The sequence below is a fragment of the Myotis daubentonii genome, chromosome 5 (assembly GCF_963259705.1).
Source record: "Myotis daubentonii chromosome 5, mMyoDau2.1, whole genome shotgun sequence".
Lineage (NCBI taxonomy): Eukaryota > Metazoa > Chordata > Mammalia > Chiroptera > Vespertilionidae > Myotis > Myotis daubentonii.
In genome coordinates, this window is record NC_081844.1 from 3,293,962 (window position 1) to 3,316,217 (window position 22,256).

At 47.9% G+C, this 22,256-nt stretch overlaps 1 protein-coding gene across 3 annotated transcripts in view; it reads right to left on the reverse strand.

Moving 5' to 3' along the window:
* PDE5A (phosphodiesterase 5A) overlaps window positions 1-22,256 on the reverse strand; it is a 164,490-nt gene that overhangs the window by 100,830 nt on the left and 41,404 nt on the right. For all 3 annotated transcript variants that reach the window (XM_059695583.1, XM_059695582.1, XM_059695584.1), the window contains exons 4-9: window positions 17,568-17,639; window positions 15,636-15,725; window positions 12,859-12,996; window positions 10,006-10,073; window positions 4,175-4,283; window positions 3,017-3,104 (exon numbers count right to left, since the gene is read on the reverse strand). In XM_059695583.1, coding sequence (XP_059551566.1) covers window positions 3,017-3,104; window positions 4,175-4,283; window positions 10,006-10,073; window positions 12,859-12,996; window positions 15,636-15,725; window positions 17,568-17,639 — 565 coding nt within the window. The remainder of the gene's footprint in view (window positions 1-3,016; window positions 3,105-4,174; window positions 4,284-10,005; window positions 10,074-12,858; window positions 12,997-15,635; window positions 15,726-17,567; window positions 17,640-22,256) is intronic.

The window sequence follows — 22,256 nt, forward strand, 5'->3', positions numbered from 1 at the left end:
TCACTTCCCCCTTTCTTTAGCATTGCGTGGATTGCCATTTTGTCCATTTCTCCTTGTATTTTTAACAGCTTTGGCTTTTATATGTCAATGATGTTTTCCAGTTTATTAGAAGCACTTATGACAATTACACTTTCCTCTGTGGACTTTAAATCTAATCAATGTGGAGACCTGCCGGGGGTGACCAGCGGACCCTGAGCAACAGATGAATGGATTACTCTGACAACGTTTGCTGTGAAAGAGAGGACCAGGCAGCCCAGATTGCCTGCCTCGCTAGGCTTTTATTACAGTTTGAGATAAAGTTTATATTTTAGATAAAATCAATAGTGTGAGTAATCTTGGGAGGACACGTGTGTTCACACTATCCTCTAGGTAAGGGCATTCAGAGATTAAGCGAAAGGATTCCAGTAAACACCCGGGGGTCTACACGTGCACAGACTTGTTTGGAAAAGTCAAGGAATAATTAGGGGCGCTGCCTTTGACACTCCCCTAAGTCTCCCCTAAGTCGGAATTCCGATAAACAGGGCAGACAGCCTTCCTCCCTTTCCTCGCAATGTCCTCCTCACAACTTTCCAACCAAGTCTCAGGCTTCCCCACAGAGACCCTTTACATGATGTTTTCTCCTTATATTCCATTTTGTCTGATGTTATTATCTCTATTCAAATTTTGTCCCTTTGTGTGAAATGTGTTCTTGCAAGCGGCGTATTCTTCAGATCTTTCAGAAACTCCTCGGCATTTCTGGCCCAACAGGCAGCCTTCTCTGTCTCCTGGTGCTAGAATGACATCTGTCTCATTTCTCTGTTTCTTCAATCAATTCTTGAAACCTTAACATCCATATTTGTTTTCACTTTGTAAATTTTCACTTTGATAATTTTAAGCTATAATGTCTTAGTGTTACTTTTTCTCATTCCAGTCCGATTCCAGTCTCATTTCTGGGTGCTTATTATAACGAGGCATACCTTTCAGTTCTCTGACTGGGGAAACACTGGGTACTTTAAGCATTAAAACATCAGCGTGCTCCATGCAGGCCACAGTGCAGCTCAATCACGCCTGCATCGGGAAAACCCTAGCGAGTGTCTTATAAACAATGGAGCCATCAGCGATAGAGCCACATGATTGAGTTTAATGTGAAACATAAAATGAAGCAGAAGTCAAAGTTAAACACATGTAATTTTAGGATATGAGCTTGTGCTGTGGAATCGGGCTGCAACACAAGGGTGAGTGGAGGAGGCGGGGGAGACGAATCCATTTGGAATCACATTCAGTAAAAAGGCCTATTTCTCATGCCACCCAGTCAGGCAGTGTGTGGTAGACACTGTACTTTGTATTAGACTTTGCACTAACAAAGACATGGAAACATAAGTTATTTACAGTGGAGATGGACTAAACTTTTATTTCTTTGGATGGGAATGGGATAATTCCTTTTAAAAAATGCCCTGGAGTTTGTGTGAACAATAGGAGGAGCTGCTGTGAGCAATAGGAGTTGGTGTGAACAAGCAGGGGGAATTGGGGAGAATGATAGGAGTTTGTGTAAATGATAGGAGTTGGTGTGAACATAGGAGTTGTGAATAATAGCAGGAGTTGGTGTGAACAAGAGGAAGAGTTGGTATGAACAGTAGGAGTTGGTTGGTGAACAATAGGAGGAACTGGTGTGAACAAGAGGAGGTATTGGTGAGAATAGGAATTGGTGTGAACATAGGAATTGTGAATAATAGGAGTTGGTGTGAACAATAGGGGAGTTGGTATGAACAATAGGAGTTGGTGTGAACATGAGGAGGAATTGGTGGGAACAATAGGAGTTGGTGTGAATGATAGAAGTTGGTGGGAACATAGGAATTGTGACTAATAGAAGGAGTTGGTGTGAACATTAGGAGTTGGTGTGAATAACAGGCAGAAGGATTTCTGGTAAATACAATATGGGAAAAAGGCACATTTAGCCTAATAAGTAGGGGGACTAGTTGGTTAAATAAATGAATGTTGAATAGGAAAGTGTTTCCTTTACAGCGTTGGAAGCAAAGTGGTGGAAACACTGTCAGCCAGAGCACCGAGGAGACACGTGTGGGAAACAAAACCTCAGGGTACATCTGTCAAGACAACAGGCCCCCACTGGCCTAACGTCTGTGGTGTCACCTTAATGTCAGTAACGGACAAGGATGAGCAGGGGAGGGAGGGAAAGATGACAGAAAACACATGGCCCATCTGTGTTCTGTGTGTAGCTCTGTGGGGTTCTCTAGTAGAACGACACAATCACAGAATCTGGTCTGTGACAGGAAAGGAAAACGGTCTACAGCCCTGACATTTTCCAGGCTGCCTCTGGGGCGCACAGTCTAGTCACGCATTGAAATGCTTTGTCTCTCCCACTCATGAAACAGCAGGAACACTGGCAAGTTCCTCCTCTACTTGGCACCAGCGTGAGCCCCCAGCTAAAACCCCACCCGGGGGATCATTTTTAAATCCTTTTGATTTACAGGGAATTTTCCTTTCCAAAAACAGCATCTGCTTACTGCAGACTCTGTTCTCAAGTGGGGACACAAAATGTACGCCAAGAGTGGTCTGATGGTTCCCACTGGCATTTTTAAATTTTTTTGCTCACTTGTTGACTGTTTCACCCCAGAGCCTAGAGCGGTAGGGAGCTCGCTAGATACTTCTGATGAATGAATCAGTACAACCTACAATCTAAACCACATGTTCTAGAAAGAAAAAACAGAAACCAAGAAATGAGACTCTATAACAATGCACATGATCAACTCGATGTTTCTCTGTCTACTAACTCTCAACACGTCATCCTTAAACAAAAACGCTGTTAAAACAGGATTACAATAATTACAGAAAGTACATCATAGTTAATAAGACATGCACCAAATGCCTGTGGTTAGTTGAGCATCCTTTTATCATTTCAATTTTTATCTTTTACACATTTTATTCTTTATATTTACACTTGAAAGACAGAAGTTTCTGGGAATACATTATTTTTTTCTTTAGTAAGGGCAGGGTGGAGGTTAATGAAAAGCTTACTTACCTATCACTTTATTCTTCTTTCCATTTTTTATAGGCGTACAAAGCAAACTTCGAATGCCCTGCTGGCTTATGTTCCCCATGTTTTCATTCTAAACAAAACAAAACAACAGTAAAAAATTACAAAAAGAGTGATTTTCCCAATAGATGCTGTTATGTAAACTATATTGGACATCTGAACCCACTAACATAGTCATCTTTTATTAGCTGGAGTGATAAGAGTGCAGAAAATATACTAAGTACAATGGCATTCACATGAATGCAATAGAAAGCAATTAGTTTTTATTATTAAAAATACAAATAACCTAGCCCCGGTTGGTTTGCTCAGTGGTCAGCCCACGGACCAAAGGGTCACAGGTTTGATTCCTATTCAAGGGCATGTGCCTCAGTTGTAGGCTCAATAGGGGTGCATGCAGAAGGCAACCAATTGATGTGTCTCTCTCACACCGATGTTTCTCTCTCTCTCTCTCTCCCTTCCTCTCTCTCTAAAAACATCAATTGGGCAAGTATATATCCTAGATTTCTTTTTTCCCATTTTAAACGTTCCCAGCAGCTTACAGTACTAGCATGCACTGTACCTGGAGGAGGCGTCTCTGGTCGCCTAACAAGAGGAGCCGAATCCAGAAGAGTCAACCATCCCCCCTGACACCACGTGTTACACACTGGCCCTCTGTGGACACATGACCACTGTGTCCACTGCCCATACTGCTGACTTCTAAGAGGCCTCCTAGATATGAAACAACAGCAGCAAGGCAGCTGCCTCCACATGCAATGCTTCTCTGAAGTAAAAGGAGAGAAAATACCAGGATTCAAAGTTTCCCATGGCCGAGAAACGGGTCTTTGCCGCCTTGTTGTCAGGGAAAACAGATATTCATTCTCCATGGAGCTGCTCCCTGTGGTGGGTCACCAGGTACGTCACTTCAAGCCATGGAAAACTTACCTTTTGAGGATAAACTCAAGAACGCTAGCAAGCCTGTCTTGGGGCCATCACTGACATGAAGTGGGCAATCGAGCAATCATCTCACGTGCCAATGAATTATTTAAAAACGGGTGAAAGTACACAGGGAAGTACTCAAGCATCGCAGCCCGGCTCCCGGCAGGTGCTAAGGGCATCTAGTCAGGGAAGGCTGCCCGCACTCCGAGCCCCACACCGGCTACTCACCGCCCAGGGGAATCTGCTGTCCTTGCTGACGTCGGGGATGTTGAGCGCCTCCATGGTGCTGGCGACATACTGAGCGTACATGTAGTTGATCTGGCTCCCATCCCGGTCCCTGTGGGAGGAACGCAGGTGAGCGCTCTGTGGGCAGCGGAGTTAAAGAAACGACATAAGAGAGACAAACAGGTCTCCGGCCATCGGGCAAGTACATGTCGTACTTAGGAGAGGCGGCTTGAAATGCACTTCCCGATTGACAACTTGGGTGGTTACTAGAACTGAAATGGTTTGAAAAGACAAAGACCCACAATTTTCCAACGACCCACAGCAAGTTTTTAAACGCCCTGAGTCATCTCCTTGCCATCGCCGACGGGCCTGTTGATTTTTGTGCCGCTGAATGTAAAATCCACCAGAATTCCCTGCCAGGTCTCATTTTCATCAGACGATAGCGTGACCAAGGACCAGCCTGTCCTATTCCTCGGTTATTTTCTCTACGTACCCGCCCCAACAACCTCTCCCACATTTCAAATCCAGGGAGAGCCGACACGCGGAGACGACCTTCACTCAGCAAGCTCGCGTCTCCTTTCTTTCAGATCTTTTAGGATACTTTTAAGATCATAAAAAGCATAAAAAATGTATCTTCTTCAAAAGATTCTCATTCACTTAGAACAGCGGTTCTCAACCTGTGGGTCGCGACCCCTTTGGTGGTCGAACGACCCTTTCACAGGGGTCGCCTAAGACCATCCTGCATATCAGATATTTACATTATGACTCATAACAGTAGCAACATGACAGTTATGAAGTAGCAATGAAAATAATTTTATGGTGTGGTCACAACATGAGGAACTGTATTTAAAGGGCCAGAAGGTTGAGAACCACTGACTTAGAATATTTTCCCAGTGACCATGTGCCTGGTATTACGTGTGAGTGAAGAAGAGTGAGGAGTCAGAAGAAAGCCAACCCGCTCCACACAGATAATCTGGAGGGAATCCCAGGAAAAGCTCGAGATAAGCGTGGGCTTTAGGCTCATTAAGCAAACTTTAAAACTGCGGATCCTCCACGGACAGCAAGAGTCTCGTGGAAGGAAGACAGGCTTTTGGGAAGATAAGAAACGCGAGGTCACTGTGAGAAAGAGGGGCTGGAGAGGAAGTGATAATGATGCTATTAATGGCTTTATTATCCTTACCATCATCCTGTTCACAGCGGGAGCCGGATGAAACCCAAAATAGTTAGTCACTTGCAGGGGAGGGTAAAATCCGACTTAGAGACGCTGACAGGGAGAAGTAGCGACACGTCCATGACTTTTCAGACACCCCGTTCTTTTAATTCCCTGAAGCTTTCCAGTTCCTAATGGTCACTTTAGGGAAAAGTGGTGTTGGGGTTACTGAGTTATCATTTCCTCTCTCACTCGGAGAGGAATGCGGAGGGAGCTTCCTTCCCACGCTCAGTAGGCGCAGCCTGAGTGCCCCGGGCCGGGGAGGCCTGGTCAGTGTCCCGCGGAGCCTGCCCACGCGGGTCACGCCGCTGTGGTCGGCGTGCAGCTGCACACGCTGCCGGGCAGCGCCCAGTCTCCGGACGCCCCCTTGCACCTGCACCCCTGTCCCCAGAAGGAAGGCTCGGGCTCAGCCACCTGGGGCTGGATGCCATGTAAGTTCAAGTCCATAGGATAAGAGAGAAAACGTGATGGCTTCTAGAAACCTCCGCGAAGAGGCAGCTGCTGCATTTCTCTGCCCATCCTGCCTGGTCCCCCACAGCCCTCTGACCCCAGGAAAGGACGCAGGAGCGGCCTCCCTGACCCCAAAGGGGAGGGTCACACCTGACGGCCGGGTGCCTGGGTCCCCAGGCCTGTGAGCACCTGAGCCGCCACCTCCAGCTCTTCCAGGAGCAGCAGCACTGCGCTCGCTGAGCGCCTTTCACTGGGGTTTTTATGATGCACGATCCAGCCTGACCCTAAGGAATGCAGCTGGCAGTAGTACCACCCTGTGCAGAGGAGAGGGCGGGGTGTATTGAGAGGGCAGGGCGTGTGAAGAGGGCGGGGCGTTGGGAGGAAAGGGCGGGGCCTGTGGAGGAGGAGAGGGCGGGGCCTGTGGAGGAGAGGGCGGGGCATTGGGAGGAGAGGGCGGGGCCTGTGGAGGAGAGGGCGGGGCATTGGGAGGAGAGGGCGGGGCCTGTGGAAGAGGACAGGGCGGGGCGTGGGTAGGACAGGGCGGGGCCTGTGGAGGAGGAGAGGGCGGGGCGTGTGGAGGAGGAGAGGGCGGGGCCTGTGGAGGAGGAGAGGGCGGGGCGTGGGGAGGAGGTGAGGGCTGGTGCACCTAAGAGGAGCTGGTCAGGGAGGAGGCGGTGCTGGAGGGACCCTGAAAGTCTGGTAAGATTCAGGAAGTAAGGATGTGAAGAAAGACGGGGGGGGGGGGGGGGGGGGGGGGGGGGCGCCCAGGAAGGGAATAAAAACAGCACAAAACACGACAGTGTTGAAACTGAGTCTGCGCGTCTGGAAGCCATTGCATCACCAGTCATCGGGCGTGCGGCGATGGCTTCGGGCCCACGACATTGGCCAAGATCAGCTAAGAGGGCAGCAGGTAGCATGGAAGGTGCCATGCAAAGAATAGGGCCTCAGGCTTAAATCACAGGGATCTCCCGGTGGCCTTGCAATGCGCCTCCGGCTCCAGCTGCGGGGAGCGGCTCTAAGCCACGGCCACGGCTGCAAGGAGGCCACGCCGGCCAGCGCTGCGAGGGACGGTGCCACCACAGCTGGGACTCTCCCGACAGGAGGGCTCCCCGCAGCCCTGCCCCACGCCTCACCCCTGTCTGAGACGCCTTCACAGACCCTCCCCGCCCTCTCTCCCTCCTGAATGTCTTGCATATTTAGCCCAGTCTCAGCACCCGCTTCTCCGAGGCCCTGGCTCACTCAGACGTCCGAGGCTCTTCGCAAAGCGGGTATCAGTGGGCGTATGGGAGGACACCTCGGGAAGGGGGGGGGGTGGGGGGGTGGAGAGGGGAGACACACTGAGAAATGTCTGTGCTTTAGAGCTAATTGGAAGCTACAGGCAGTGTAAGCCAAAGACAGAAAGATACAGCCGAGAGACAGAAAGAGCAGCGAATGCGGAGAACTTACTATGTCCCGGAATTATCTCGCTCAGCGGGAGCCACAGCCCTGCAAGTGTGCCCATTTCTCAGATGGAGAAACTGAGGCCTCCAGAGGTACAATGATTTACACAAAGCCCTAGAGCCGGTAAAGTGGTGGAACTTAAACGCAACTAGTCTGATTTCAGAGTCTGCACTCTCCTCCTCCGCCTCCAGTTTTTTCAACGTGGTAAAATCCTTATCACTACATTTTTAAGTTGTAGGTGTTACTGTATTTAACTAAAATTATGTTTCTAATATAATTATCATCAATAAGTATTAATTAGTACCGTATATATATTCCAAGAAAGTGAGTTTAGAGGATTAACCCTATGTATGTGTTGTTTTATGATAAAAACGTGGATTTATAAATTAACAGGGAATGAATATGGAATCATAGCACTATTTCCTAAAATTAAATGCTAACGTAAACGGTGCACCGTCACACTGCCTTTCCCCTTCTAATTGGTGGCTCTTCGGTTTGAATGAACTGAAACCCCCCCATCTGGAAATGCGCTTCCCTCCCCGAGTCCTCGGGGCCCACCTCCCAGCGCAGCCCTCGCTTCCTCCCACGGTGATCCGACGCTAAAAATTCTGCATCCTGTGCACCCTGAGTGTTTCACACTTAACGTTTCACAGCTGTCTTTAACACATCACTTTATTTATGAAAGATAAGCGGGCTGGCTGGAAAGATACCAAATGAGCCAGGCTTTTAAGCGGACACATACTGCCTACAAGGACTGATTTCCTCACTGCTTACCTCTCCCTCCAAGGACAATCCATGGAAGAGGGTCTGGACTGCAAAGTGTGGGCCAGTGAAGGCGAGAGGGCCCGAGTTCTATCAATAAGCAATTTTAGAAAGAGAACGAAGACTCTGATGGTGACAATGAGTACCAGGTTAGTCCTATTTCAAAATGCAGGAGCTATTAAACATCATTCTAATCAGCGTTTTTGCAAAACTCAGCCTCATATCTAATTTTTATTTTTTTAAAAATCACTAAAATGTCTTTAAATGCATCATTAGAATAGCAGTTAAGTTTAAAATGTTTAGCGGAAATAAGGCATTTGTATTAAATAATTTTCATTACTGTAAAATCAGTTAATGAATCAGTTAAAATGATCCATGCAAATTAGTCTCCTTTAAGGTAATCATACCCAACTAGCTACCTTTATAAGGAAATATATTTATACTAAGACTGTTTTGAAATGATTAAAAACATAAATGAAAAGATACCGCTATTTTGCTTACAGAAAGGGAATATGGTATTCACCAGGAACTAATCAAATATATAGTAAGAAAGTAAATATACTATATAGCAGTGGTTCTCAACCTTCCTAATGCCACGACCCTTTAATATAGTTCCTCATGTTGTGGTGACCCGCAACCATAAAATTATTTTCGTTGCTACTTCATAACTGTAATGTTGCTACTGTTATGAATCGTAATGTAAATATTTGATATGCAGGATGTATTTTCATTGTTAGAAATTGAACATAATTAAAGCATAGTGATTAATCACAAAAACAATATGTAATTATATATGTTTTCCGATGGCCTTAGGGGACCCCTGTGAAAGGGTCATTCGACCCCCAAAGGGGGTGCGACCCACAGGTTAAAAACTGCTGCTGTGTAGTAAGACTTCGCTTTAAAAAAAAAAAAGCATATTCACCAGTAGGGGTCACTATTACACCAAGTCACTGGGCTAGTTCAGCTCTCACTGCCAGGAATTAGAGGACCTGGCTGAATTAATAACAACACTCAAAATGCGAATGAAAATAATTACACATACATGCTGCTGCACAAATATTCAAAGGTAAATGTAGGTACTTCATAATTTTACACATTTAATATTCCCTGTCACACCAATTTCCTAATCTCATCACATATGTAAAGTCTTCAATATACATGTTTATATTTGTACCTATGTAAATTCATTATTTATGCAAGCCAAAAAGTAAACTAGTCCAATAATTATGTGTCTTATCTGGAAGCTTTCTAAAATGTTCTTTATAAAAAAGCAACAAAAATGTCACAGCATCCTAAAATCAAAGTGAACTAGATGAGTGCCCGTCCCAAGAATGAGGAACTCCGCCGCTGAACGAGGCAGTCCGGCCTGCAGCCCACATGTGGGAGGCAGAGATGTTGTTAAGATAATGTCCTATTTCCACGATCAAACGATATAATATCAATAATTTCTGGGAAAATGATTGGAAGGAAATGAAAAACAGGTCCCGTGATAAGCAGCATTTGCCAGGCCTTCCGGTCGCTGGAGGCTGGCGGACCACACTCCGCAGGAAGGCTCTGGCAAGCCAGCGCCAGCAGCTCGCACGGGGTGCACGGGGCGGTGGGAGCACACAGACAAAACAGGGCCAGGAACACCACACCCTCCAGCACATCAACACTTTGCTGTTTCTGAGCAACAATTGAAAGGCGAATAAGAATTTAAACATAAAAAAAAAAAAAACATGAAAAACCAGTGCCCTGGCCTGTGCTCATCGGGACCGTTCACTCTGTGAAAGACTTCTTAGCTGGAGTAAACACAACACAACACAAACCCCGGGACTTTACAACATCCAACAGCAAAGTATTTTCACAAACCAAATTATTTGCGGGGAACATAAAAGTCAACAGCATCTGTGTCTGAAATTAACTGGGTCACGGAAGGATGCTGTAGCCTGTTTCGCAGGCTGGTGAATGAATGCAGGCGGAGTTCTTTTACCTTGTCACAGTGTCGGATGATCGCTCCAGCTCCTCACACTCCATGTGGAACACGCTGGAAAAGGAGTCCTGGAAACACAGCGACAAGGCCGGAGTAAGTGTGACGAGGCTGTACCAGGCGTCCGCGCAGACACGGGCCTGAGGAATGACCGCGCTGGTGTTTGTTACGTTTGTCTACTTGCTCTCCGAGGGAGCTGGACCGAGCGCTCACTTCACCACATCATGCTATTAAAGCCATGTTCCTATAGCTTCTGATCGCCACTGCCTAGAATGCTTCTTTGAGCACTCCTTTTTTTTTCTACCAGGTGTTAATGTTAGCTTCAAAATTTCTCTCTATTTCTTCAAAACCCTCCAGTTCCTGCTTTCATGCAGACATCGATTGCTGCTGCTAGATCCCAGGAGAGGGATGGCTTTTTAGAAAGACATCCCATGCAGTCATATTCTGTGAGAGCCAAACAATTGGGAAGGGTTGAGCAACAGAGAGAAACCCTTTTGAAGTTACACTGAAAAGCAGGTACGTATTTGCAGCCGAGCTATACTTGCGCCTGAAGAATAGGAAGGAAGCTGGACTAAAACACTGATGTTAGCGTGACGTGGGGACAGGAGAGAGGAGCGCGTTTTTTTTTTTTTTTTCTTGCTCACATTTTGATTTTGGCTCAGGCTGTTGAAATACTTTTAATCGGTAACTAACTGCAACGTAAATCAAGTCACTTAATTCCCGATCTAAACCCAACAACCGAAGCTGTTAAAAGTGAGCAAAGTGCATCAGTGGGCCTGTGGCTGGGCTTTATTCAAAGCACCAGCGAGCCGAGGCAGACGCTGCCGTGACAGGGTTAACGGGGAAGCTGGAGCCGAATGCTAATGACATTTCCGGTGTCTGAAAAAGGGGGGGCCTCCTATATAACTTTCCAACAGTAAATCGCAGGGGAAACGTGCTAAGTTGACAGACTGCATTAGTGAGTGCTGACCTGAACTTTAAAAGGGTGGCTAGCCGAAACCGGTTTGGCTCAGTGGATAGAGCGTCGGCCTGCGGACTGGAGGGTCCCAGGTTCGATTCCGGTCAAGGGCATGTACCTGGGTTGCGGGCATATCCCCAGTGGGAGATGTGCAGGAGGCAGCTGATCGATGTTTCTCTCATCGATGTTTCTAACTCTCTATCTCTCTCCCTTCCTCTCTGTAAAAAATCAATAAAATATATTTAAAAAAATAAATAAATAAAAAATAAAAGGGTGGCTACTCTCTTATAATCATCTCTACATTTCAGGTTTTATAACTGATTAGGCATATGAAGTAGTATCTACGAGAATACCAGTTACCTTACAGCATAGAGAGTTCCTAATTGATATCCTATTAATGAGAATAACACACACACACACACACACACACACACACACACACACACTGATTCGGATAATGTTGGGTCCTACAGTGCAATCTTACTACCTAAAACAATGTAAAGACTTTAGATATAAGTATTAAATATATTTTATTCTGCTTCCTCCCAAAAACATAAACTCAAGATATCACACATGGTGGAAGCTGACTGATACAAGTGGCGACCCCACTCTCTTTCCTACTAACCCCCCAATAAGGAGCCTATCGCCAGGGTCTAAAGGGAAAAGAAGAGGAACAAGGACATCAAACAGAAGCCCCCTGGCAGCAGTGGTTCACAGGCTGAGAAGGGAAAGAAACTGCAGAAAGGAAAACTGCCTTCAGCCAGGGGCCCCGATTCTAACAGCAAGCGCAGCTGGCCCATCGAGAGGCAACCAGCCCCCTACGAGAACCACCTCTCACACACATCTCTTTCTTGCTTTTTCTTTTTTTAATCCTCACCCGAGGATATTTTCCCATTGATTTTTTAGGCACAGTGGAAGAGAGAGGAAAAGACAGAGAGAAACATCGATGTGAGAGAAACATCGATGGGTTGCCTCCTGCATGAGCCCTGACCAGGGCCCAGGCCAGGGAGAAGCCTGCAACCAAGGTGCATGCCCTTGACCAGAACCAAACCCAGGACCCTTCAGTCCGCAGGCCGAAGCTCTATCCACTGAGCCAAATAGGCCAGGGCCCATCCCTTTCTGTACATTACAAATCGGTGGATTGGAATTTACCACTCAGAACTGTCTGGTGGCTTCCCATTGCTGGTAAAGGAATGGGGGCCCACAGGCAGCTTTAATAATGGAGGCTCTACTGGGCCATCCCTTTGTTTTTTAAAGTATTTCTGGAAAAGGAAACATGGCCCTAGCCGGTTTGGCTCAGTAGATAGAGCATCGGCCTGTGGGCTGAAGGGTCCCGGGTTCGATTCCTGTCAAAGGCACATGCCCTGATTGCGGGCTCAATCCCCAGTAGGGGGTGTGCAAGAGGGAGCCGATCCATGATTCTCTCTCATCATTGATGTTTCTCTCTCTCTCTCCCTCTCCCTTCCTCTCTGAAATCAATAAAAATATATTTTAAAAAATAAATAAGATGAGAAACCTATTTTAAAAAGAAAAGAAAATGTGCTACCCAACCCGTTCAGAATGGGGATCTCCCTGCTCCTAGCAGCCGTGGCACTGCTCTTACAACCATGGGAGGTCAGCACTAATGACAATGCGTTTCCCCATCGAGGCCATGGAGCCGCTGACCACAGCAGCACAGGACACGCCCATGGTGACCGCTTTGAGGAGGGACACTGAGGCACCCTCCCCCCACCCCTACCTGTCTTCAAGCAGGACAGGTCTACTGCCATCAGCTTTGCATGACCAACCACACAGGGTTTAGGAGAGGGTTCAAGGCTAACATGGGGTTTACAAGCAGTGGCCCAAAGAATCTCCGTTTCTGTCTTTCTAACAAGAAAAAAGCCATACTCTGTACTCACGGAGCAGTCTCCATCCACGATGAAGATGGTGCACTTCTGCACCTGCATGAAGGAGATAATCGTGGCAGCGATCTTCTTCAGAATGACCTCCAAGGATTGCTGCTCTTCAAAAATCAGGCTGGCCAGGTCAAGCAGCACCTGACAAAAAGACACCACAAGCTTCAAATTTAGTAACTAGAGGCCCGGTGCGCGAATCCGTGCACCAGTGGGGTCCCTCGGCCTGGCTTGCAGGATTGGGCTGAAACCGGCTCTCTGACATCCCCTAAGGGGTCCTGGAGTGCAAGAGGGTGCAGGCCAAGCCAACAAACCCCACTGGTGCATGATCGGGGCCGGGGAGGGATATGGGAGGTTGGACTCCAGGGCATATCTGACCCCTCTCGCTCAGTCCCAATTGGCCAGACCCCAGCAGCAAGCTAACCTACAAGTCGGTGCGTCTGTCCCCCAGTGGCCAGTGCACATCATAGCGAGCACTTGAGTGACCTTAGCATATCATTAGCATATTATGCTTTGATTGGTTGAATGGACAACTGGACGACCAGACACTTAGCATATTAGGCTTTTATTATATAGGATTGCTTGTGACCACTAAAGCAATATAATGATATATATGAGCTATACGTTGTTTATATATATTTAATCTAACATGTTACAAGCAAGTTTGCATTCTGCTTACTAACAATTGTTATTACAGTTAGTACAGTGGTCCTATCATAGACTCTGAACCCAGCCAGAGTCATTAGATTTTAATTCTGACTTCCCTTCCTGCCAGCTTTGTGATTTAGGGAAAATTTCTTGAAAATGGGGATAACAGTAGTACCAAAATCATAGGAATGCCGTAAGAACAAAATAAGTTAACATTTATAAGGCATTTTGAACAGCATATGACACTTAAAACATGTTGTTCATAAATAATAAATGTGTATTAATGTTTATCGACATTTTCACAGGACATATTAAATACTGTCCAAAGTAAACAAAGTATTAGTTCTTTTTGTGATTTTCCTGGTAAGTTCTCTTTCCTTTGAATTCCACAGAATTTCTTCCAATGTCACAAAGAATGTGTGTGATGAGGGGGTAGAAAGTGTACATATTACAGAAAATTTATTGGAGGTGATACTGTCCTAGCCCAGGCCTGAAAGATGAGTAGAAATCATTGAGGTGAAGTGGGGGAGGGGGACTATTTCAGTCAAAAAGAACTGAATTGAGAAAAAGCAGCACACTACACTACTAGCTTCGATCAAGTTTCATGTGCTTATGGAGTGTAAAGAGGAGAGCTGGGCAGATGAGGCTGGAGAGTGAAGCAGAGAAACAACCCCAAACCCTGTATATCTCTTGAAGCAGTTGGATGGTGACAGTTTGCAGGAAGGAAGTGACAGGGTCACAGTTGTGTTCGTGAACACGGGTTCTGGGTGCATGGATGACAAGCACAGAGCATGGGAACAGTTAGGGAGATACCGCGGATGAAGGCAATGGAAGGTCCAATGTCTTATTTATACAAGTTCAAAAGAGAAAAAATAGAGAGCAGGGGAGAAGAGTCATCAAATAAATAATGAAAAAGAATCACATAAAACGGAAGGGTATGAGTCTCCAGGCTGAAAGGGATGACCAGGTATCAGCATGATAAATTAAAAGGGAAAAGAAAAAGTCATATTGTGATATTAAGTTACCAAAGCAAAGATAAAGAAATAATCCAAAAAGCTCACAGACATTTAAAAAAATCTACAAAGAACCAAGAATCAGAACAACATGGATACTAGTTAGAAGACAAAGCACTACCTTTAAAATCTGAGGAACTGATTTTTTTTCATTTAAGAATTTTGTACCCAGCAAAACTTGCCAGGATGGTACAATAGACATTTTCATACATGCCAGGATTCAGAAAGCTTCCTTCACCACTCCCCTTCTCATGGAGTTAACTTGAGAATGTGCGGCAATACAGCAAGGGGATGCGCTGAGAGAGGAGTTGTGGGATCCATGGCTGCAGATGAGCCTTAAGCCGTGAAGGACAGTTCTATGCTGACACCTGGGCAGCAGTCATGGGGTGACACAGTTTGGCTTGAAAGAGGCAAGATGGAGAACGTCTACTTGGAGGTCTCCGAGAAAAAGAACTCCACAGAATGCCTAAATAATGCAGAGTCACGGTGTGGGAGGACCAACAGCATGAGATGACACCAAAGCAAACAGTTCAAGGGAAAAAGAATGGAATTCAGAAACATCCAGAAAAACTAACATGAACAACATTCTCTCAGCCCTGGCACTTCTGAACACCTTGTTTGAAATTGCAACTTTAGAATTAACCTAGAGGTAAAAAACAAAACAAAACAACAATCAAAAACCCACACAGTTAATCAAGGTTGTAGACAATTTATATGTCATCCACGTGGGCGACATAAAAGAAAAAGTCCAGATGGGAAAACAGAGGTGAGGAGGAGTAGTTGGGAAGCGTTATTTAGCATGACAAATGCAACCCACCCCGTAACTCAAAACAGTGACCGATGATACTAGTTCGCTAAGGGTCATGCAAGCAAAGGGTGGTGAAAGCCAAATAAGCCCTCCCCTGTTCATTAGTGAACACTGCCCAACGGTTATGAACTTGGGAAGAAGGAAGCAGAAATAACTATTAGAAGGAACAACTGACCTATTTAGAAACTGAATCTGTGCTATTGGCATTTTCAGTCGTGCACAGAGATTGGCTAAAAATCACACGCATATATTAGATAAACATTTAACACATTTAAAGAGAATCTCTGAGCTCTCTCTCTAGGCCCCGGACTTGCCTGATTCCTCTTGTTCTCCAGCAGCGATGTCTCGTAGAGTTGTGCGTTGTGAAGAACAATCCCACAAAATGCCAAGTACGCGGCGAAGTCCTAGAAAACGGGCCAGACAACACCAAGTGAGAATTGTCTCTACAACTGTCTGGGTCTGTTGCCGGAAACACAAAGGGCATCCAAGGTTAGGGAGAGTTGAAATAAATACGGGAAAGCCCGAAGGAGAGATGTTTATTCTACATAAAATCAGGAAATGAGGCAGAGCGGGTGTGAGCGAAATGGCACCCCCAAGTGGGTGACCAGCACCGACACAGCCTCCTATGTTGTAAGTTAGGTAAACATGAACAAGGAGAGAGAGAGTGGTATGGAGACCTGGTCTCTTTATTAGAAATGGGAACCTGCTCTTATGCAAAAACTCGTGTGGCCTCTGAATGACGGTGACTCGGATCCATGCCGAGGAGATGCAAATGGCTTATAACTTCTTCCCGGGGCAAATAAAGCTCACGTGCTCGTTAGGAGAAGACGGGCAATTACACTTCCCTCTAAAGTTGCAGATATTAGTTGAATTGTGTTCCTTTTAACAGGTAACTGTTGTCCTCAATATACTATACTCAGGTGGTGTGCTCACACTTACATTGCTCGTTGGTTAAAATAGATCTTTACCTGGCACGCTGGACCCACAATCGTGGATTCATTTTGCCAAGTGGTGATACGGCCTAAGGATCCTGGCCTTCCTAGAGGGGTTCACATTTCATGAACTATAAACAGATAATGGCACAGAAAGCTGCCTAGCGCCATGCGTCCACCACACACGCTCAGGAGGCATTCACAGACGGGAGAGTGGATGCCCAGGACCCTGACTTTACAGGCACTTGCTTTGTTCTGGAGCAATTTAGACACAGGGACCGACACCAGGGCCAACACAGCCCCAGCGTGGAGACAAGTCTTGTCTCCCAAAGCGCCTAACTTTCAGGGAGTGACGGGCACAGCACTGGGCTTGGGTAGGAGGGACTGGGGGGTGGGGGGGGGGGAGAGGACGGGAGCAGGGAGGATGGAGGCGCCCTGGCACACGTGTAACGCCTCTTCAGGAAGAGGGATGGCAAACCCGCCAGTAGATGCAGCCGTGACCAGGTGTGCGGGCCGCAGTCCTGAGCGGAGGCAGATGGTGTGTGGCCTGTCACAGGACAATGCCGACGCCCTCTTTCCGGAGCTGGTTGGCACGCTCAGCCTGAATGCACGCCTCGGTGCCCTGTGTCTATGTGCCCAGCTTAGAGGACACTGTGATTGGGCTTCACAGGGGGCAGGTCCGACGCCCAGCTGACCTGTGGTGCTGGCCTTGGAGCACGGCTCCAGGGGGTTTACTCCAGGCTGAATTTCTTTTTTTTCTTTTAAATAGATTTTTATCGATTTCAGAGAGGGAGAGGGACAGAGAGATAGAAACATCAATGATGAGAGAGAATCACTGATTGGCTGCCTCCTGCATGCCCCTACTGGGGATTAAGCCCGCAACCTGAGCATGTGCCCTTAACCACAATCAAACCTGGGACCCTTCAGTCCACAGGCCAACACTCCACCCACTGATCCAAACCAGCCAGGGCAAGGCTGAATTTCTTAATAGTAGTGATGAAAGGTAGTGAGCAAACTGCAAGTCCATGTCACCCTCTGTATGGCCCCAATGTGCACGCGCACACATACACACACACACGCGCGCCCACGCACGCACACATACACGCCGTGGGGGAGGTGTGGCCACACAGAGCGGAGCTGACTAAGTGGATGGCACAGGTTCCCCTGCAGGTCCCTGTGTCTGCCGCAGGCGGCATCCGGACCATTTCAGATCACGTTAACCCGCAGCCTGCTAAGTGAGGGCAGCGTCAGCAGCAGCTCCTCTGCAGGTCTGTCCACCCTGAGGAGACACCACACCAGACGCACGCTCTGTACCTTCTCATCTTTCTCAGTGAATGTCCCGCCGTTTCCCGACTTCTTGTTGATGGCCTGGGCGACGCCGACAACCTGGTGTAAGGAGAGAAAAGTGTCCGAAATGATTGGTATGAACGCACCGGTGTGTTCGCAGCAGAATTTAAAACAGCAAACAAAACCAGGCTGCCAACCCGAGACAAAGCCCCGGCCGCTGCGCGAGCTCTGCAGCATCTACTGCAGTCTTTCGCCCTGACAAGAGTTTGGAAGTTTTTAACTTCCTGGGTCCCAACGACACCTGACTTTGTGACATCACCTGGCATTGTGTTCTAGGCAGTGAGGCGCGGGCAGAACAAGAGAGATGGCAGATGCCATAATGGTGACATTCCAGTCAGTGTGAGGCTCAGGAGGAAGTCCCACCAACCCCCTTCACCACCCCGTTTTACAGACCAGCTAACAGGAAGCGAGGGGCCGACGTGGCCCACGCAGGCTTTCCACCTCTCTTCCAAACCCTAGGCCAGTGATGGCGAACCTTTTGAGCTCGGCGTGTCAGCATTTTGAAAACCCTAACTTAACTCTGGTGCCGTGTCACATATAGACATTTTTTGATATTTGCAACCATAGTAAAACAAAGATTTATATTTTTGATATTTAGTTTATATATTTAAATGCCATTTAACAAAGAAAAATCAACCAAAAAAATGAGTTCGTGTGTCACCTCTGACACGCGTGTCATAGGTTCGCCATCACTGCCCTAGGCAGTCATCAAGTTACAGACATATTCACGCCGTAGGCAAACAACAGCCCCAGACACGGCCTCATCCTAATCCCTGGAGCCTGGGAAGAGGTCACCTTACATGGCTAAGGGACTCTGCAGATGCGATTAAGTTATAGGTCACACGAGTCATGTGGGGGGTGAGGGGCCCAGTGCTGGAGCAGGAGGCAGGATAGCCGGTCAGAGACGGGAAGATCTGGGCTGCAGGGATGTGGGCAGCCTGCAGGCAAGAGAAGGATTCCTCCCGGACTCCACACAGGAGCACAGCCCACCCACACCGATGTTAGCCCAGGGAGAACCCGTCTGCGCTCTGGCCTCCAAACCATACCATGGCACATTCGTGCTGATTTAAGGCACTACCTTCCCGGTAGACTTCTACAGCAGCAGGGGCACACAGACGGCCATTAGAGGTGCTCTCACAATCCTCTCCCCCTCTCACTCCTCCGCACCCCATCCTGCATCTGCTTCACCAGAGAAACCTCATTCTCTTCGAAGCCTGACATCTCACTGCTGATGGTTTTCCTGATGGTTAGTCCATCTCTTACACTAGGCTAGGCCTATCTTCCTGGGACACTGCTTTGGGCATAAAAGTTATCCCATCACTCAGCAGTTTTAATGCTCTACCCATCCATCCATCCATTCATCCACCCACTCACTCATTCATCCATCCATCCATCCATCCATCCATCCATCCATCCATCCATCCATCCACTAATCCACTAATCCATCCATCCATCCATCCATCCATCCATCCATCCATCCATCCATCCATCCATCCATTCATACATCCAGGATAAAAATCGCAGATGGATTCCACACCCTCAACGTGCACTGAGATCGCTTACATGGCCTTTGAGTTAGAATCCTGCGACCTTTGTTCACGGGGTTCTTTGAACTATGACCTTCCTCTCTCTCGACAGAGGCCGAGTTTCCAAAGAGCGGCCCGCAACCCCCCCACCCCCCTGAGTCCTCTGTGGCAGTCATAATGCCAGACATCTGACAGCCAGGCCTTCCGGTCCTGCACCTCATCTTCTCACACACCCTGAGTCTCCAACTAGCTTGTTTCCTGAGGACATGATGTAGGTCTAGCCCCTCAAAGTGGCCTGGGGCCTGTGCCGTCCTGACGTCCTCCATGCCGGTTGGTTGTTGTAGATGACGAGGGAGGGGTGTCCGAGGGACCACAATTTTCAGGCTGATGTACTTACTGGACAACCCACATTTGAATAAGAGTTAATAAATCTGCCCACTTTCTCTCTGCCTTTGGCTTGATATTAAGAGATCTGCCCAAACCCGAGGCTTACATGGCAGTGATAAGTCTGTGCTCTTAATCAGCCTTTAGTGATGAAGTTAACACAGCCCAGAGGGACTTGGGGAGAATGGAAAAGAAAAGCTTGTGTTTATTTCAGTTTTTAATTTAAAAAATATAGAAAATCACAGAGAACAAGATGGTAAACACCATGTCGTTGTCAACTAGAACAATGGTAATGAGGGCTGTGTTCAAACTCAGCTGTGACCTGGTCAGGGTGGCTCAGTTGGCTGGGCATCCTCCCATAAACCGAGGGGTGGCTGGTTTAAGTCCCCCATGGGGCACCTGCCCAGGTTTCGGGCTTGATCTCCAGTAGGGGGTGTGCAGGAGGCAGCCAATGGCTGTCTCTCTCTTTCCCTCTCCCTTCCTCTCTCTCTGAAATCAATTGAAAAGACATATTTAAAAATTTCAGCTTGCAGGTCCCACCCCGGTGGGTCCGACTCAGGAGGTCTGGGTTGGGCCTGAGAATTTATTTCGCTGAAAGTTCTCAAGTGACGCCAAATGCTGAGGTTTAGGGACAAAAACCACTTTTAGAACCACTGATAATAGAACTACAAAGTGTTAATACTCCGTGGTTTCTTTTCTTTTAAGTTACATTAAGATAAAACTATCCCAGTAGGCGTGGCTAGTGGTTGAGCATTGACCTACGAACCAGGAGGTCACGGCTCAATTCCCAGTCAGGGCACATGCATGGGTTGCTCGCTCCATCCCCAGTGTGGGGCGTGCAGGAGGCAGCTGATCAATGACTCTCATCATTGATGTTTCTATCTCTCTCTTCCTTCCTCTCTGAAATTAATTATATATAACTAAATGGGACTTTCTCCTTTCCAGTCCCATTGTACTCTCTACCAAATTTTGGTCATGTGACCCCCAGATATCTGCATCACCAGCAGGCTCTTGCTGTTACGAACCATCTCCAGTGTCCATCTGTACATGGGTCTCCTGGACACAAGGAGAGCCCTCCTTCGATGCCACCTTCAGAGGCCGACAGAAACGTACACCTTCCCAGCCATGCCCGAGAGCTCCTGCCAACCTCACAGCCTGACCAGCCCCCTGCGTCCTCAGGCTTTTAAATCTCGGCCAGTCTGCTGGGCACAAACTGCGTCTCATTGTCGCTCTCATTTACATTTTCTGGATTACCAGAGAGAAGGCACAGCTTTTGCATTTTTATTAGCTGCATCCATTTGCCTGTTCCGTGCTGCCTCTGTGCACCTTTGCCAGTTTGGGGCTTTTAATAACCTAGAGGCCTGGTGCACAAAATTCGTGTGTGGGGGGGGTCTTCAGCCCAGCCTGCACCCGCTCCAATCCAGGACCCCTCTCACAATCTGGAACCACTGGCTCCTAACTGCTCACCTGCCAGCTTGATGGCCCTAACTGCTCTCCCCTGCTGGCCTGATCCCCCTAACTGTTCTCCCCTCCTGGCCTGATCCCCCTAACTGCCTATCTGCCCTCCCCTCCTGGCCTGATTCCTCTAACTGCCTATCTGCTCTCCCCTCCTGGCCTGATCCCCCTAACTGCCTGTCTGCTCTCCCTTCCTCTCCGCGCCCTTCGAACCCCCAGCACAGGCATGCTGAGAGCTCTCCGCTGTGGCCCCGCCCCCGTCCTGATCGGTAGTGACGTTATGGGGTCCCCGGAGAATTCGCATATTCCTCTATTATTAGTATAGATTTAAGAATTGAGGTTTGCCATTTCTTTAAATGACTGCTAAGGCCCCTGTCTGTTGCGGTCCACTTTGTCCACCTGTATGTATAAGCAGTACACCGACTGTCTCCATCTTCTGAGTGTCTTCCTGGGTGTGGTGGGCGGGGGACTGGCTGCTTTGGGCTTCCTCACATGCCTGGGACAGGGAAAGGCCCCAGTGGACGAGAGGCAAGTCGCAAGACACAAGCAGCAGGGCCCTGAGGGTAACCGGTGTCGGACATACTTGACTGAGGGCCAGTGCCGCTAACAGAGTTGATGACTCTATTCCCAGCCGACATAAGCAAGAGTCAGAACGCGGAAAAGTTTGCCATTTCAGGAAGTGAAGGGAGGCCGGGTACAGGGCAGGCCCCTGGCATCTGCTCATTCACTGAACCTTTAGAGCAACACCTTCAGCTGGGCATTACCCTCCCCATGTTACCACGGGGGCAGCCGGAGCTCAGAAAAGTTAAGTGGGTCACCCCAACATGGCAGCCGACCTCTCCAGTCTGATTCCAAAGCCTGTGTCCTTTTTTAAAAAAAAAAAAAATGTTTTCATTGATTTCAGGGAGAGAAAGGGAGAAGGAGAAAGATAGAAACGTCAATGATGAGAGAGAATCATTGACCGGCTGCCTCCTGCACGCCCCTACTGAGGATCAACCCAGGCCTGTGCCCTGATTCGGAATCAACAGTGATCTCCTGGTTCATGGGTGGATGTTCAACCACTGAGCCACGCCGACTGGGAAAAAGCCAGCACTCTTTCTGCTCCCGCCCGGGCCCGGGGCAAAGTGCGAGCAGGCCCGCTGTGGGCACGGGCTCTGAAGCGCCATTCTGCAATGGAACCGCTCAGCCCGGGGTCCCCAGTGCAGCCGGGGCTGTCTCCCCACGTCCCCCGCCCCAGCCTCCACACACATGCTCATATGGTTAATGCATATTTCCACCCGAGGCAATGGAA